At 41.9% G+C, this 18,577-nt stretch overlaps 1 protein-coding gene across 1 annotated transcript in view; it reads left to right on the top strand.

Annotated features, from left to right (window-relative positions):
• Positions 1–18,318, top strand: part of CACNA2D3 (calcium voltage-gated channel auxiliary subunit alpha2delta 3) — an 842,189-nt gene extending 823,871 nt beyond the window's left edge. Inside the window, exons 36-38 of the mRNA XM_055342619.1 lie at positions 14,888–15,000; positions 15,220–15,302; positions 17,944–18,318. Coding sequence (XP_055198594.1) covers positions 14,888–15,000; positions 15,220–15,302; positions 17,944–18,036 — 289 coding nt within the window. The 3' untranslated portion in view covers positions 18,037–18,318. The remainder of the gene's footprint in view (positions 1–14,887; positions 15,001–15,219; positions 15,303–17,943) is intronic.
• Positions 18,319–18,577: the final 259 nt, after the last annotated feature.

Below are 18,577 nucleotides of genomic sequence, written 5' to 3'. Positions count from 1 at the left end.
CAATCAGTAAAAATGTATTGATCTTCACCTGTAGACCAGTTTTAAAGCTGATATGATAGTGGGATTCAGAGAGGTTTCCTTGATGGCACTCACTATAAGGATATATAGTTAAACTGGGTACATGAAAGACAACAGCAAGACTACTAAACTAAGGAGGTATTTCCATGTTCTTTCAATTAATGATTTTGGAGAAACTTCACTCTGATTTTATTATTTCTGGTAGTTAGCAAGTGAGATTATAGAGCAAAATGCTGATCACTGAGACTTAGTTTTCTAAATATTCATGTCTATAGTCTAAAACATTGAGAGTTATTATTCCATGATTCTTGATTCTTATTAAAATGCAATTCCTGGGGTGCATGGGCGGCTCAGTCAGTTAGGGATCTGCCTTAGGCTTGGGCTGTTATCTCAGGGCCCTGGGATTGAGCATTGGGCTCGCTCAGCAGGAAGTCTACTTCTCCCACTCACTCTCCCTCTGTGCTCTCCTCTCTCAAATAATATTTAAAAAAAATTAAATGGAATTCCTACTCATTTTAGAAAACTGAATAGTAGAAAAATGTATGAAGACAAACGCAAAATCAAATGCAATCTCACCACTCAGAACTGAGGCAGAGAAGTTATACGCTTAAACTCTAAAGCCAGGTGGCCTGGATTTGAATCCCACCTCCATGTCTGATTAGCCTAATAACCTCTGGGGAGTTACCTAGTTTCTTCATCTGTAAACTGGGGGTAAGGAGAAATATTTAAATAGTGCTATATTTCCTTCTAGTCTTTTTCTTTTTCTATACAAAAGTGGACCCATACTTAGCCTAATTTTTTCTTGCCCTTAATTTAGTATGCTGGACAAAATGTTTTTTTCATATAATGCAAGATGTCCAACTTTTTAGAAAACAAGCATTGATGGTCAGAGTCTGACTTTGCCAGATCACTTAAAATTAGATATTTAATTTCCCAGTGAATTCTTTATGCCTTTGAGTCTATTCAGGCCTCCTGGTGGTTCATTATGATGCTGCTCATCACCTTCATTTTAGTAAATGAAGGTGATGATTCCTGTGGGAATTGTGGAAAACAGTATAAGCTAGGGAATGGAAAATTATAACTGTGAGCCCAAGGTACTGTTCAAATGGCCCTTGAAGATCTAGGGACAGAGTCTCTGCTCTCAGGTTACCAGTGAGTTGTTACATTCCTACTCTCTCAACACTTTTCCATAGGAGATCTTATTGTTCAGTGGGTAAGATGGCAGTCTGTAAAGTCTGACTCCGGACCATGGCTCTGAAACCTATTACCTGTGCTATCTTTAACCAAGATGCATCCAAATTACTTAAGTTCCTTAAGCCTCAGGAATGGCATCACCTGGCTCATGGAGCTGTGCAGTTTTCAGTAAAAGACCGTCCCTCACTGCACAGAGTTTAGTGCTCAGTTAGAGGTGGATGCCGATGACTGGGTTGGTGGTAAGGATGATGATGCTGGTGATTAATTCTAGCGTAATGGTGAGCACAGAAGTTTGATACTTTGCCATTCCATGGGTTTTCATATTTGGAAGCGTTAACATCTCAGAGCTTGCATAAATGAAGATGGTAGCTCCCTGAGCTGGTGTTAGGATTAAAGGGGACTGCATGAGAAAGTGCTTGTCACAAGGCAAACCCTCTATACATGTTAGCTCTCACTTTTATTATTTATAACAAAAGACACTATTAGTTCCAGTGAAAATATTTAATAAATTCCTTACTCTTCTCTAGGGTTTAGAAAAAAATTGTTCATGCCATAATTAAGAGGATTTACTGGAGACCCTAGTACAAAAACAAAAACAAAACAAGATTAAGGTCTGAAGGAGCTCTGGTTGTTAGTTCTTCTGAGATTCTCTTCTAGTATGAGAAAAGCAAACTGGGTTCCTCTTGCCTTTGATTCTCTGGGGCTCTTCCACCCATACTTCAAACACAAATACCATTCCTTGTCACCTGCCTTGTGCCGATGATGCCAAAGAGCTTCCTGCCAAAGTTGTTTTTTGCTCTGGGTGGGCAACAGAAATCTCAACAAATCCTTGGTGGGGCTGAGGAGGAGTGAAAGTCATTGTTATGGTTCTTTTTGATTCATTCCATCAGCAGTACGATAAATACCACCACCATGGGATGCTGTGCCTTGCAAACAAAGCACCCTTGGGATTTTTGTGTGGTCTCCTCATCAGCAAGTCACAAATGGCATGCCATAATGTGTCCATTGTGTATATTTTTTTGAATAAGTAAGTATAACAAAGACAATATGCCTGTTCCATCTAATCTCAGCTCTTAACTGTGAAAACATAGCACATTTCTTATGCCAGGGAAATGGAACAAGGGAAGCCTACACCAGTCTGGTTCCTGGCAGGCCATCCGAAGTACGCTTGATGGGAACCAAGCTGAGGGCTTCTGGTTTCAGTTCCCTAAAGGCCTAAGTTTTCTAACTACAATTCAATCAGGCAGCATATTGATCATCATAAGGAATTTAGGTGTGCATCACCTAGTATTCTTTCATTATAAATAAAAGAAGGCTCCACTCAAGCAAGCTTAAACAATAAAGTGATAAATTGAGATGCAGGCTTCAGGTAAGGCTTACTCTAGTTTCTTAAAGGTTTGTCACCAAGATGTAGGTTTTCTCTTTGCATGTTCTAGCAGACACTTTCATTCGCAAGCACAGGAAAGCTGCCAGTGGCTCCTAAGGCTGAAAGCTTTCTTGTTCTCCTGTGTTGGGAGTAGAGATAAGAGTTCTAGATTTCAGTCTCATTGGAAAAACTTAGGTCCAGTGCCCACCTCTGAACTAGTCACTTTCTTCAGGGGAAGGAATTGTACCAATCAACTTATTAGGCTCAGGTAACATGCCTGGGCAGGGCTAGCTCTTCAGAAGCACCTGGGCTGCCTGGAGGAAGGGTGGATTCCTGAACAGAGTAGGATATTGGTATCAAAGAAGGGAGATTAGATATCAAAGAAAACTGCTTTAGAGCACTTGGGCAGGGCCCTCTTTTTTCTGAAATCAACCAGAAGCAAGGAGGCTTGGATCTTGCAGAGTCCCTAGAATTAGCCATTCTGGGCTGCATAAACTTTGTACTGTATTCTGTATAACTCATTTGCCAGGGAGCTTGTACTACTTTGAATTATGTTTTTTTTTATCTTTGACTGTTTTTCCATCATTACTCAGTGAGCTTTAGAGCAGAGCCAGTGCATAGAAAACAAAATAAAGGTCTGTGTCTTGTTTTCAGAAATCTAATAGAAAACAAAACCATTTGAATTATAAAAAAAAAAAAAAAAAGATGGCTCCCTGTCTGGTTATCTAGAAGGACAAAGGAAGAGGATAACAGAGGGAAGGAGCTAGGGAGGGAGAAGGAAAGAAAGGAAGAAAAGACACTAGCTGGCTCACTGATGGTATTGTATTATTGAGTAAATCATCCCTCCTACCACCAACCCTAGAATAAGCTATATCAAGGGCCCTGTGGGGAAGCAACAACTAGATGTCCAATTAACTCCGGGACATTTTGAAACATCTGCCTTTGTGACTTTTGATTTGAGCTCATATTAGAAAACATTTTTTTTCTTTGTTTATGCATGGCTTATTAATGTGTTTGTCCTCTGACACCCACAGGGGCCTCTTAAATCTCATTTTTAGCTGCCCTAGAGACTAACTTCCATGTATTTCCCTGAGTTACCAAAAGAGAAATTTCTTTTTCTTTTTTTTTTTTTAAGATTTTATTTATTTATTCATGAGAGACACACAGATAGAGGCAGAGGCAGAGACACAGGCAGAGGGAGAAGCCGCCTCCCTGTAGCGAGCCTGTTGCAGGACTCCATCCCAGGACCCAGGGATCACTACCTGAGCCAAAGGCAGAGTCTCAACCACTGAGCCACCCAGGTGCCCCTCAAAAGAACTTTCTACAGATTCCATAGCTTGCAGTTTACAGACCATTCCAAATATTGCCTGGAGGAAAGTGTGTATCCTTCTGTCCTTTTCCAGTTGGTGATACAAGGGTAATAAAATGGCTCTGAGCATCTCGTTCCAAAGTGCATATGGAAGTACGTGTGTCCTACATGGATGACACAGGTATGCATAATATATCATGGGAGAATGGAAGGCATCCTTCCTTAAGAGAGAGAGTTCTTTATGGAGAAGACAACATTCAGTAAGTCTTTTAGAACTGAAACAATGTTCTCTAAGGGCGGGGAAGAGGTTGCTGCAACACTCAAAACCTTGCTGGTTCCTAAGCCAGCAGCAACAGCACTACCTGGGAGCAGGTGAGAAAGGCTGAATCATGGACCCTGCTCTAGATCCACTGAACAGAATCTGCATTTCAACAAGATCCTCATGTTAGGTTTGAGGAGCACTCCTTTAGATCAATAGGGTCCCAGCCTTTACAGCACATTTGAATCACTTGAGTAGCTTAAAAAAATACACGTGCCTTGGCCCTACATCCATGATTCTAATATAATGTGTTTTATGTGTGGTTCAGGCATCAGTTGGAAAAACAAACAAACAAACAAAACAAGAAGCTCCCTGGTTGATTCTAATGAGCTCCATCTGGGTCTCAGCACTGAGGGAGGAGAAGCATGGCAGTAAGCATGCCTGAGTGTTGGGAAGGAAGGTGGCTTAGGGGTTGGAGCAGTTGAACACATCATGCTGGAGAGAGCCCGCTGAGATTATACAGGGTCTTGTTTGCTTCCCTCATGTGCACAGCACAGGGTAAATGCTAAGGGAGCCGTGGAAGGATATAAAGAGGGGGGTGGAGTGGTCAGCCTTGCATTTGGGAAGTACTATGCCACCTCAAGAATGGAGAAGTGCTTATGGCAGGAAAGGCAGTTGAAAGGTGTGCCAAAAATCAGACAGATTATTGTGAGGGCCAGCTACAGAATTGGAGACCCCATGAAAATGTGGGCTACACCTTCAAAAAGCAGGAAAAAAAAATGTCATTAAAGGTACCTAGAAGGTAAAAATATTTTCCTTCTTTCTATGGTCTCCCTTGACCTGTCATGATATTTTTTATTTGCTATTTAATCTTGTGCTCCCTCAGACACAGGAACTCTGACTGGGTAAATATAGACCCTCAGAGGCAGTCCCGGGTCCTGCCCCCATCATTCAGGGATGTGCAGACCAGTGGCTTCTGGGTGCTTGCTTCCACTAATGACTGGACTGAGGTGCCATATCCTACTTGGAGAAATAGGTAAAGAATGCAAATTTAAAGATAAAGTTAAAAATTTCAAGACAAAGGATGCCTTGGGTGGCTCAGCAGTTAGGCGGCTGCCTTTGTCTGAGGTCATGATCCCGGGATCCAGCCTGGAGTCCCTCATCAGGCTCCTGCAAAGGGCCTGCTTCTCCCTCTCCCTATATATCTGCCTCCCTCTCTCTCTCTCTGTCTCTCATGAATGAATGAATGAATGAATGAATAAATAAATAAATAAATCTTTTTTTAAAAAATGTCAAGACAGTACTGCAGAGTGGTAAACCCTAAATGGTGAGCCCTTCTGAGTGTAGGCCCCTGCATACCACACTGGTGCTCGTCCATAAGGCTGGCCCTGGGCCATGGCAGATGGGAGGGTGGGCTTGAGAGGTATCACGGGGATGGTGAAATCAGGGCATGGTGACGTTCAAAGAGGACCATGCTGAGAATCATGTCAAGATCTCTGGCTTGTGTGACTGATAGGCAGTGGTACTGTTAAGAGAACCAGGGAAACAGGCATTAATTATTGGGACTGGGATCCAGGGCAACTTTCAGGTACCTGTGAATTCTCCCCTCATTCCAACATTTAATCATCCCTCTTGTCTCTGGTTTAATTGCATGTACTGGCATAGTCAGAACAAGGATGAATAATGGTGGGGACAGTGAGCCTCTATGCCTTCTTCCAACTCTAATTAGACAGCTCTGAGCTGTTTATACTGAACCTGATGCTAAATTTGGTTCACAATCAAGTGCCTATTTCTGTTCTCCTAAAGATTGTTTTCAGGGTAAGATTTTGGTTAAATGTCTTTTAGGCACCTACAGAACACAACACATGGCACTGGTCCTTTTCCAACTCCAAACGAGGTATCTCACATGAATAGACTTTAGGGGAAGCTGTGAACAGATGTCAAGTGGGAGTTTCCTTGTAGTTCTGGGTTGAGGTGAGGGCAAAGTAATGCTAGGTACCAGGTTCTAAAGAGATTGCCAGGGATCCCTGGGTGGCGCAGCGGTTTGGCGCCTGCCTTTGGCCCAGGGCGCGATCCTGGAGTCCCGGGATCGAGTCCCACGTCGGGCTCCTGGCATGGAGCCTGCTTCTCCCTCCTCCTTTGTCTCTGCCTCTCTCTCTCTCTCTCTCTGTCTATCATAAATAAATAAATAAATAAATCTTTAAAAAAAAAAAAGAGAGATTGCCAGTCTTTCAACTCACACTAGAGTTGGAAATCATCCCCCTACTCCCCACCCCTAACCTATTTGAGGATAGACAACTGGCCCACTTTTTGTCTGCCATGTGAACATTGATGAAGGGCCTAACAGGAAAGATACTGGGGTTCATGGAAAGAGGTGCTTCCCTCCAGGGGCTGCTGTTTCCTGCTGGGAGCCAAATGCGCAGAGGAAGAATGCTCCAAGAGACTCTTCTATATATGGGGGGTGCCCAAAGTAGGGCAAGTCCAGCCCTGGTCAAATGTATGCTAGGGAACAGATGTACTAATATGTCCTTGTGCTTGTCTGAACAGGGCAAAGAGACCTGGAAGGAAAGCACAAAGGTGGGAGAAGGGGTAGCACTGAAATGGCCTATGTCTGGGCCAGCAAAGATCTGTGTTTCCCAAGGGTCAGGTGGGCAGTGTGGAAGAGAGCTGTCATCTTCCTTAAATCCAACAAGATGGCTGCTCTCCAGATGGACCTCATCCGGTCTACACATCAGGCAAGAAGTTTGCAGTAACTGCTGCTGGTAGTGGCTGTGTGGGTGGCCCAGTTGGGGCATGTTGAGGAGCTATGGGTTCTCTGAAGAACCCATCATAGCCTCAGGAGAGAGCCAGCATTTGGATGCTGGGCTGCATAGGAGGCACCAAAGGCCAAGCTGTGTTGTAAGAAGACAAGCCATGGTGAGACTGTTGCACTCCAGCTGGGTAATTACTGAAGCAGCTAGAAGCTAGAAGCTTATAGAAAAAATAACGTTGACCTTTGAACTTGATACGAAATCAGAGTAGGCAACTAGCCTGGCCTAACTGTACTAACATAAAGTTGTCAGAATGTTCTGGAATCTCTACAAGATATCATTTCGAGATGAAGAAGCAGGAACTCAAGATAGTAGGCTGGAAAACAGTCAAAAAGGAAGGAAGGAAGGAAGGAATTGTTTCATGCTTCTATTAAGTCCTGACAGTTCTGGGGGGTGAGCAGGTGAGGCACTGCTATTTATTCTTTTATGTTCTTTGGACTGAGGATGAATAGGTGCTGGAGCTCCCCTGCACCTCCCCCCTCCCATGCTGTTTGATAGAATGGCTGTGGAGTTATGCCAAAACACATCATCAATATTTAATTTCTAGTGTAAATTTAAATAGTCACCAAATGTTTGCTTCCCCCCATTCCCCCCCCCGCCCCCGCCGCTGCCACCAAGTTATGGGTCTGGGTCAGTGTAGGGCATTTGGGAGCATGTTGAGGGAAGACAGGTATCTTTCTCCCCCTAAAGAGAGTAAGATCCCATTGGAGAACCACAGTTATGTGCCCAGCCCGCCTGGAGAATAGTACTCCAAAGGACAGGATCAGAGCTGAATTGATATAAATCCCCTGTGACTTACTCATTGTCTTTTATTTTATGTTAGGATGAAATCTGAGAATTTCAAAATGGTGAAAAAAAATCTATAAAGGGTAAAAGACTTCAAAATATTTTTTAAAGAGGCTTTCCCGCCCCAATCATTTGTCAAGCCACCATTCTATACCTAATTAATAAAGGACAAGCCAACCAAGTTCTCCAAATGTTCGTCGTGGGGCCTCTGGGTATCTGATCCCCGGTCCTCCCCGTTATGCATGTTTGTCCAGGGAGCGCATTAGGGCAGCGGCGTGATCGCTTCCCTCATCTGGCCACCAAAGCCCTCTTAGCGGAGAGCGCGCGGCTAATAGTCCCTCTTGTCAGGGGGAGGCCGTCTTGAAATCACATCACTCTCCCCCCACTAGTCCTTCTCAGGCTATATCCAGTGGAAAAAGGAGGACTGGGTTATTTCAGTTCCGGCAATGGACACATCAGAATTGCCTCCCTCTTCCCTCCTCTTTCCCTGGAGGACCTAATTTATTTCACGCATTTTGACCTATCCCTGCTTAGAGACGGCCTGTGATGCTCTGCTGAGGCATTTCCCTGCTGCCTTTTTCGGCCCCCAGGCAAACCCAGGCCACAGCTCCTTGCACAATGATGTCAGTCTGGCTGCGGGGCCCAGCTGGATGGAGGTGTGTTTTATGAAGTTCAACCCTGCACCCTGGGCCATAAATACACGTTGTGCACATAAATGTACAGCTAACATTGCCCAGACCCCTCCGAAGCACCATGTTAATAAGCAGACAGTAAGTCTTTAAAATATGGAAAAGCAGTTAATCTTTCCGCTGGCAAATCCTTTGTAGGGGGTTGTTTCCCTCCACCTCAGGATAGCTGCGTGCAGGGCTTTTCATCTCCTAGGATTTGGGGCAAAAAGAGAAGTTTGCTGCTGGGGCTTCATTGAGAACACTTGGGGGGCCTTCTCCTAAGAGAAGAAATGTGTTACAAACAATAATATCTTGCCCTCGTCCTTAAGCGAGGAATCGCTCTGGGCCTGCCCTCGAACAAGAGCGTGGATGATTCCCACACCAGACAGCAGGTCTTCTGCCCTGCGCTGGGAAGCCCCCCGCCGTCGGGGCCGCAGAGGCTTGCAGGCAGCCCCTGGTACTCCAGAAGGTACCCAGCCTCTTGTTCCCCCAACTCTAACATGGGCCCAAGCGTGTCGTGCTCATGCAGCTTCTGTAAGGGTGGACTTACCCTCTCTTAGTCCCAGTTTTCTCTTGCAGAAGAAGAAAGGCAGTACTCAGCCCTCAGCATCACATCCCATCTTATAAATGTTTGAAGGATCCTGGAGCACATGTTCCTTCTAAAGAACTTCAGTGTTACAGATTAAGTTCATTTCTATTGACAGTTACCACCCCCCCACCCCCACCCCCACCCCCAGTCAGTTTCCTCCCTTCCTTCCAGCCTCTGGTCTGCTCCCTGGCTCCCCCTCCCCCTGATGACATGGTGGAAGGACCAGACTTAAGGGGTGGGGGCAGCAGACAGAAGGTGCCTCGGGCCCACACATGCTTGCTTCTTGGGGGAGAAAGCAAGTTTGAAGCTTGCCTCCGGCCTGCTGGGCAGCTATGACTTTCACCCGGGCGTCTCAGGCAGAGAATAGGAGTTGCCAGTGGGTTGATTTAAGGATGACATAAGTGAGAGCTCTCAATCTGGAGATGACATAATCTGTGCCTTATAAATATTTCATTTTATTTGGTACTTTCATTTCTTCTCCTTGCTAGGAAGACACTTCATGTGCTCTGTTTTGTGTGTTCGGCTCTCATGGGGTCTGCTTATTTAGTACATTTAATTCTTTCTGTGACTAACGTGAGTCACGCATTGCTTACTGATTTGCTATCCCTAACACATCTGATACACCTTATCCACCCCACTTATTTTTATTGTTCTCTGTAGCAGAATTTAATATTCTTAGATGAATATTTCTAAATATGCTTAAATAGTCATACTTTATTACAGTTTTGGGACACTGCTTTCTCACTTACTGTGTCTGGGGTATTCTTTCCCAACAATAAACAACCTCCTTTCCCCTTTCATCTGGTGCCAACTAGACCACAGAATGGACACACTGTTGCTTGCTTAGTCCTTCCTCTGTCGATGGGCTTTGAGGTGGATTTTTTTAATTTTTTCTCTTCTCAATGAACAGTTACCAAGGGTTACCGAGTCTTTGCACCTGACTTCTTAGGTTCCTGAGCAGGAGTATCTTACTGAGAAGTGAAACTACTGAAAAAATAGGATCTCCATGACTTCTGCTGTAATAATAACAGATAGTTCTCCTCGTGGCTATAAAAGTTCACTTGCCCACCAATAGTGTAGAATGATGTTTACTGCTTCAGATGCCGTCCTTTGACATTGCCATAGATTAAATGTTTGCCAATCTGCTAGTACAAAGTGCATGTCATTACTTTAGTCTCATCTTAACTTCTCTTCTGACTTTTAGTGAGATTGAACCCCCCTCTATGTGTCAGGTGTCCATCTGTGTTTCCTCTTCTACAAATCCTCTCATGGGTTTTGATACTGGTGAGGGCACATGCCTTGGCTTTGCTTCCCTTTTCCTAAAACTAAGTTTATGCACTTGTGCAAACTATTCTTTGAATTTACTCTTCTGAACGACTCTTAGGATCATTACCTCGAATTCCGTCAAAAATCCCAATAAAATCTGTTTGAATTCCTTTGCTTAAATTAAGGGGCCATTGAAAGAGAAATGGAATCTTTTGTAGATAAGTGCTCTTTTCTACAGCCATCTTACTTTTCCCCAATTCTTAGATTGTCTTTTTAAAAGTTTGGTCATTTTCTTCAAAAAGAAGTCTTTTACTAGATTTTTTCTTAGGCATTTCATAGTCATTATTGATACTTTCAATGGTTCTTTATTACATAAATATTTTTTTCCATCAGTTATTGCCTGTGTCCAGGGAGAGGTGGTGGTTTTTTATATGCTGATTATGTAACTGGCCAGCTCGCTGACTTCTTTTATTCTAGTAGCTGGTCAGTGGGTTCACATGGATTTTCTGTGAACACATTCATATCTGTTCTTTGGGTGACTTGGTTGCATTCACTTGTGGGTAGATTCTCAATGAGCATTTCAGGTTTTTTTCATGGCCACCAGTCTGCTTGTGTTTTTACAGCTTGGCCAAATGTTGATAATTTATACTTTATCCCCAAAGGTGTGTTTGCTCTAACTTTCCAAATTATTTGCCATGGCATACATAATAGCCACTTAAAATGCTTAAATGCCTCTGGATCGTTTGTTTTTTTTTTTTTTTTAATTTTTATTTACTTAGGATAGTCACAGAGAGATAGAGAGAAGCAGAGACATAGGCAGAGGGAGAAGCAGGCTCCATGCACCGGGAGCCCGACGTGGGACTCGATCCCAGGTCTCCAGGATCGCGCCCCGGGCCAAAGGCAGGCGCCAAACCGCTGCGCCACCCAGGGATCCCGATCGTTTGGGTTTTAATGTGACTTTGTGACTTCTTTCTTTTGTGACAAAGGCTGATTTATGCCAATGTTCTTTTAAACCAGAGTTTGGTTCTTTCAATTATCTTCACGGTTTTATTTGCATTTATTCTTTCACTTTTATCTTTATAAATTCCTTTTGTCACTGAGTCAGCAAATATTTGCTGGGAATCTGCTCAGTTCCAGGCACAGCTCTTGGTGCCGGGGATAACAGAGAGCTGGGGCAGATGGATGCAGCCTTCCTCCCATGGAAACTGTAGTCTCTGGTGAAGGGTGGACAGGGAACAAGTAAGGAGGAAGCAGAGGCACAGGAGACAGAAAAAAAAGGGAGTCAGATCACTGGGTCCTTGACCAATTCAGTGGAGTGGAGGGGACTACAGAAGAATCGGACAGATTGCAGAGAATTCTTTTTAGGAATTGTGCTATGAAAGAGGACAGAGAAATAAGGTGCTAGCTGGAGGTGAGGTCAAGAGGAGAGTTTTGTTTTTTTTCTTGAGGTGGGAGATGTGACGGCATGTTTGTGAGCTGAAGGGAACAGCAGGTGGACGAGGGGAGCTATGCACTGGTCACCCCTCATCCCTTCCATCAGCCCCATCGTTGGAGAAGCCTGAAAACTGGCTTTGGAGAGAGGCGTCAGTACTAACCCAGGGTGCCAGGGGGAAGACCAAGGGTAGGGGCACAGGTGCAGGCTTGTGGTCTTATTTTTTCCAGCTTCTCCATCCAAAAACTTAGTTCATTCATTGGCAAACTATTTTTCCCCAGTAAATATATTTAAGGTCACACTGCACAGATTTGAGTCTGGGCTGTTCTTAAGTTGTCAAGAATTAATTGAATGTGGTTATTTTTTATTTTTAATTTCCACTGCTTATATATTTCTTTTTTTTTTCACTGTTTATATATTTCTTGCTATTAATTTCTAATTGTACCCTACCCGAAAAGAATATGTCAGTGATGCTTTCTCCTCTTTGGAATGCATTACAGTTTCCTGTGTTTGAATATAGTGTATATTCTCTGTTGTTCCGATATGAATAATTTTCACTCCATTTTTAAATAGATTATGTGCTCATCAATCACTTGTGCCATTTCTATCAGTTTGTACACCCTGATCGTAAAAGTTTGTATCTTATCTTATTATACTACTATACTGCTTTTCAGTATGAACTATTTTCTTTATTACATTTAATCATTTTCCCTCTGAATCTTTATAGAAGAACACTACTAAACCTGTCCCTCTCTTGTTGTTAGCATTTTTCTGGTGTTTTCTTGTCCTCTCATGTCATTCTGTTTTAGGTGTGTCTCCTTACAAACAGCATAATGCTGAGGTTTTTATTTAAGAGTCCCTGCCTTTTTTTAAAAATCAATTTTGTTTTTGAGTTTCTGCCTTTTAATGTGTGAATCTAACCAACAGACATTAATTGTGATTGATAATAATTTTACCTTCTACCAGCAGTTGTGTGTGTGTGTGTGTGTGTGTGCACGCACACATGTGTGTTATTTACCATGCTCTCTTGGGTTAATCAGATTTTCATTCTTCAGTTTATGTTCAGTATTTATTCTTAATTTTTCTACCTATATCTCCAGTTTGTTAGAATCTGTTTTCCTCTGGATTCTGACATACTTTTTATTTCCTTTTCTCCATTCCCTCAAAACTTTAAAAATGTTGCTCTGTTTTCTTCATCTTAAGTCCCCCTTTGAGAAGTTTGTGTCATTCTCATTCTTCCTTAAGTAATTTGTTTCGAGAGAAGCTTTTAGGATTGGTCTGTATCCTTGATGATCTGAAGTTTCGTCATGAATGGGCCCTTCTAATGAAAAACAAAGTCAAAATTTTCTTCAATTGGGAAATATTCTCTCCCTTTGGAGCCTTTATTTCGTATTTTAATATCTTTTTCCTTCATTGGCCATCTGTTAGATTCATTTGGCTTAATATTCTAGTCAATCATTTGTTCTTTAAAGAGTTGTATGATCTCAGTTTCACTTTGCCGTTGAGACTATTAACTTGCGGCCACTGTGGAAATCATTGGTTCTCTGATGAGCGCCATCTCAGGTAGGTTATTTTTATTCTGATAGGCATAATCCATTACAAAGAGGCCACCTACTAGAGCAATGTTATTGCAGAGATGAGAAGGTACCTAGTGCTAAAAGGAGGAGGTAAAGCCAACAATTTTAAAGTCTTAGTCAGACGGCAAGGTTGAATTTTTTTTCTCAAGCCAGGTAGAGTAGTGGAGAAGAGTGGGAGGTCAGAGAGAGAGTCCATGTTCCAGAGAATTGATGGTGGTATAGGCATTGAGGAAACATCTTTGAGCAAAGGCATGCCTTGTTCCTGCTATGGATTTTTTTTTAAAGATTTTATTTATCTATTCATGAGACACACACACATACAGAGAGAGAGAGAGAGAGAGAGAGAGAGAGAGGCAGAGACACAGGCAGAGGGAGAAGCAGGCTCCATGCAGGGATCCCAACGTGGGACTCCGGGTCTCCAGGATCACACCCTGGGCTGAAGGCAGTGCTAAACTGCTGAGCCACCCAGGCTGCCCTGGATTTTTTTTTTAAAGGAACGTAATTGCAGGATCTTATATAAATAGGCATCAGGTATTTGTAGACAAGAAACCAGTTGTGTTATAATCTCTGAGCCATCCTTGGATAAGGATGAGAGGTGGTAATAGATAAAAATAAGAAAGGTAGTCCTTTCTCTTCTTTATAATTTCCCACAAAACAGAAAGATTCTTCTTTGTTGTATGATTTTAGTAAGCTGTGGTGATACACTTTAGAGAATAGAACAAATTTTTTGAAAGATGAAAGAAGGTAAAACTTAACAGAGAAATTGACTACTTTGTTATGTTACAGTCTATCTCATCCAAATGAATGGAATTCAGTGAAATGTCATGAAAAATTATATGACAGGGGTCTAGGTTTGGGGCTAAACATTTAGCTAATCTGTTTGCTCTGGAAGAATGTGAGATTTTGTTCTCTAATTTGCTGCTCCAAAGAGTCAGTAGTATTTCTTGTTCCAGGAGTGTTTTTATGGTGGTGTTACTTTGTCATTTCACCGCGTCGGGTGATCAGAGAGCAGGTGCCCTTAGGCTTACTTCCATTGGACTAGCTGTCCTGATGGATCCAGATGTCAACACTGCCATACAGCCTGAGCAACTGCACACATGGCCTCGGAACTGTGAAACTCCTATACAACCAGCATTAATCTCACACAAACATTGTACTTCTATTATGGGCAGACATTGTGCAAAGCGGAACAGGGAAGGCTCTAGAAAGTTCACTTCATTTGGGGAAGAGAGAGACAAAGAATATTGCATGTAAACTGGGAGAAGGAAGTGAGGCTTGGAAAAGCCTGACTCCATAGCCTTGGAAATTGGGAGGAAATAGCCAATCTGACTCTCTTGTTTTGTACGCATAACACACCAGTCTTCCCACGGTGAGTTTTATGAGCTGTATGTAGCTGTAGCCATAGGTTATAAACTGTTGTCTTTTTAGTGAAGCTTAACATTTAAAAATGAAGAGCTGCATGGAAGGAGGCAACTTTAGTAGTAAGGCAGTCTCTGAAAACTGTTTTCCAAAATATTAGAGGAGTTAACTCCCCAGGGGAGTTTTCCTCAGGATCTTTGACTTGACAGATGGTAAATGACCATTCACTGTCTCTGTGCTTCATGTTCCAACAGGTCCTTTGTCATCCAACAAATTCCAAGCAGCAATCTGTTCATGGTGGTGGTGGACAGCAGCTGCCTCTGTGAGTCCGTGACCCCCATCACCATGGCGCCCATTGAAATCAGGTATATCCTTTTGTGCGTAGGTCCAGCCCCTGCTGTGGAAGCTGGTAAGGGGGATGGACAGTAAGAAAACCAGAGGAGAAGTATTAGAGAGGGGGAAATGACAGGCTTTCCACAGTTGGAGAGAGAAAAGTCATTACTGGAGATTAGTGCCAAGGTTTGACCTCCAACATACAGAGTAAGGGAAAGTGACATCTTGGCAATATGCCTTAACTACAGTCAACATAACGAATCCCTTAAGTGTGAACGTTTAAAGTCCCAGAAGATCAGAAGGCGTCCGGAGTCTTGTCATGGCTTCCATCCTGAGGTAAGTCTTTGAACCCTGCCTGTTCTCTTTTCCCACCAGATTCACCATGAGAGTCTCATAATTGTCAAAAAACTGTAGCTAAGAAGTTTGCTTGTGAGAAAACAAATCCTTTCAGGCAAATCAATGGAAAGCTAATGGTGCTCTACTTTCAACCCCTCAATGCCTTCGTATTCAGTCTGTGCTTAATGGTTTTACTGTATCTGTGTATATATTTTAAAGCCTCTTTATTATCTTTCCTATTATGGATGTGCTATAGCTTTATTACTTTACGCTATTACATGCAATGTGGCTCTGACCATCTTGGTTTACTTATTTCAAATTGTAGCTCAAACTATTTTCCCTTGCTTACTTTTAGACAGCCTTTTATTTACAAGAAATTTATGTAAAGTAGAAGTGGTAATACTGATATCAGATCAAGAGTCACAATTGATGCAGGTGGAATGATAAGCCTGCAAACCCCCTCACCATCTGAAGGCACGACTACAAAGGCACTCCGTTTACAAAGGCACTCCGTTTTACATCAGAAAAAATTTAAACTTAGCATTGAGAAAGGTGAACTTAAAAGTACCACCCACAAAGAAGCTTTTTAGTCTAGCAAAAATAATAGAAATTTAAAAATTAACTTCACTTCATTTTGAAAAATACAAAGCTTGCCTAGACCTCCCTATTACCATAGGGAGCCTGGGACAATCTCTATTTTTAAAAATGCCACCAAAGCCAACTGATGGGCTACGTCCCACCTTTAAATAGCAAATAATTCTAATGTTAAACTCTCCAAGTCCTAAAAAAGATGTTAGAATTAATATAGTACAAAGAAGAACTTGGAATTTATTGAGAATATTTGCCTCTATGTTCAAAGGAGTGTTCAGTAGCAACATATTATACAAATATGTGCTGGAAAGGTCTTTGATAAAATTGAATGATAAAATTCAAATAAAAAATCTTTATGTATGGACAGCCCAAGTGGCTCAGCGGTTTAGCGCTGCCACTTTTGGCCCAGGGCGTGATCCTGGAGACCCCGGATCAAGTCCCATGTCGGGCTCCCTGCGTGGAGCCTGCTTCTCCCTCTGCCTGTGTCTCTGCCTCTCTCTCTCTCTCTCTCTCTCTCTGTCCCTCGTGAATAAATAAAGTTAAAAAAAACTTTATGTAAAATTCAAATACAAATAATAGTTCCCAAACCCTAAAATCAATTCAGTTAAAACCAGAATGCCTACATAGACAACTAGAGCCACTAGAGTAAAAATCTTCTGGAATTATAAGATAATTTACTTTGGTAAATAGATATAAGATAAACATTCAAAAAGTTAGTGTTTTTTTCTGTAGGTTTCTAGACCTATTAAGATGAGGTCAGGAGGACAGCATAGCAATTCTTAGATATGAGAAAGATTCAATTCAAAAGGGAAAATATAAATTACATTTAAATGATAAAATAGTAGTCTCACAAGAAATTTTAGGGGTTGGAGAAATCTTCCTATCTAAGACCAGATAGCTATGGAAGAAAAACAGAATTTATTTATATAAAAATTATAATTTTCGCTGGAAAAAGATAATTTAAAGTCAATAACCAATTTAAACAACTTGAAAATTATTGATAAACCAAATCATAAAGAGATTTTTTAAATTGCTAAGTCAAACATCCATATACAAAAATAAACCCAAGGGCATGAAGAATACAAGTTACTGTGTGATCAACACATACAGGTCTAATGATGAAATCTCCAGCTACAGCCACCAAAAGCAAAAACAGTGCTTGCCCTGCACTCCCACTCCTGGGCATCTTTACCATAGACAGGGGCACAGACGAACATCATGGACTGGTAAATGACCTGCACTTACCACTCTTCGTAGCAATAAAGGGCAGAGCAGAAAATGAAAGCTCATTGATAATAACATGCAGCTCAATGAAATGGAATTGGAAGAATTTCCATCAACCAGGGGGTAAAAAGCATTCTGTAGAAAGGATTACATACTCTGATTTCATTTTTATAAAATAAAGTCCTCCTTTCCCCCAAATGAAAGGAAAGAAGACACCCACAAAACCTTCTGTAGCTGTTTCTGGAATGATCAGGCCCCTTGCATGTCAACTTCTACTTGCATTCTGACAGGAAAACATTAGAAGGCCGATATTCTGCTGTTCTAATTTGATCACAACAGACACCTCCACCAATAGCCCTTTGCCTCTTGGGTGTTCTGCATAATAAATAGCATGCACAGGGGATCCCTGGGCTCAGTGGTTTAGCACGGCCTTCAGCCTAGGGTGTGATCCCAGAGACCTGGGATCAAGTCCAGTGTCAGGCTCCCTGCATGGAGCCTGCTTCTCCCTCTGCCTGTCTTTGCCTCTCTCTCTCTCTCTCTGTGTGTCTCTCATGAATAAATAAATAAGATATTTTTTAAAAAATAAAAAATAAATAGTATGCACAGAGTGATTTGGAACATTTTATGCACTGACAACTAAAATCAGAAATTCTCATCATAAATTTGATGAAATTTAGACGAGTCCATTTCCTTGTATCATCTGGGGTCCAAAAGACTTGATTCCTACTTTGGAGAGCAGAAGAGAGGTCTGGGGACTCGTTATAGCTTGGAAAGTTGAAGGCATCTTAGAATCTATAAGGCTCTAACAGACTGTCTTTCCTTGTAGGAGAATGCAAGAGAGTGTGGAGGTGCACGGACTCTGCAGGCCAAGATGGTCCTTACCCTCTTCCCTCTGCTCTTAATGCTCTTCTCAAGGTGACACTGACTGAGATGTTCTCTTGGCATGCTAAATTATGGATAAACTGTGAACCAAAATATGGTGCGACATAGGAGACATGAAATATAGTCCAACCATCAGCATCTCATGATTTTAAACTGTGCGTGATATAAACTCTTAACGATATGTTGACAAAAAAGTTATCTTTTTACTTTGCCAGTCATGCTGATGTGAGTTTGCTACATGATAATCACCCTTCATCAGAAACGGGACTGCGAATGGGCAGTGTCCCTTTGGCTTGAAACCCATTGAAACCAATTTAAAACTGTGTACTTTTTAAATAAAGTATATTAAAATCATCACCTTTTGATTTTTGCATTATTGCTGAGAATACAGAAATTCTATTGCACAGAAAAGTCACCCATTTCAGATACTGGGAAAGGATGGTTGTTGACAGAGACTTCGTTCTAAAGCAGATTCTAGACAAATATTTCACAATTGTTTAGGTGCTTCACTCTCAGTTATAAAAATATTTACAGAAGTAAACCAAAATATCATCTACATGGGAAGCGTTTATTACAAA

The sequence above is a fragment of the Nyctereutes procyonoides genome, unplaced genomic scaffold (assembly GCF_905146905.1).
Source record: "Nyctereutes procyonoides isolate TBG_1078 unplaced genomic scaffold, NYPRO_anot_genome, whole genome shotgun sequence".
NCBI classification, from domain to species: Eukaryota; Metazoa; Chordata; class Mammalia; order Carnivora; family Canidae; genus Nyctereutes; species Nyctereutes procyonoides.
Note: the sequence above shows the minus strand (reverse complement) of the source record. Positions and strands in the feature narration are given on the sequence as shown.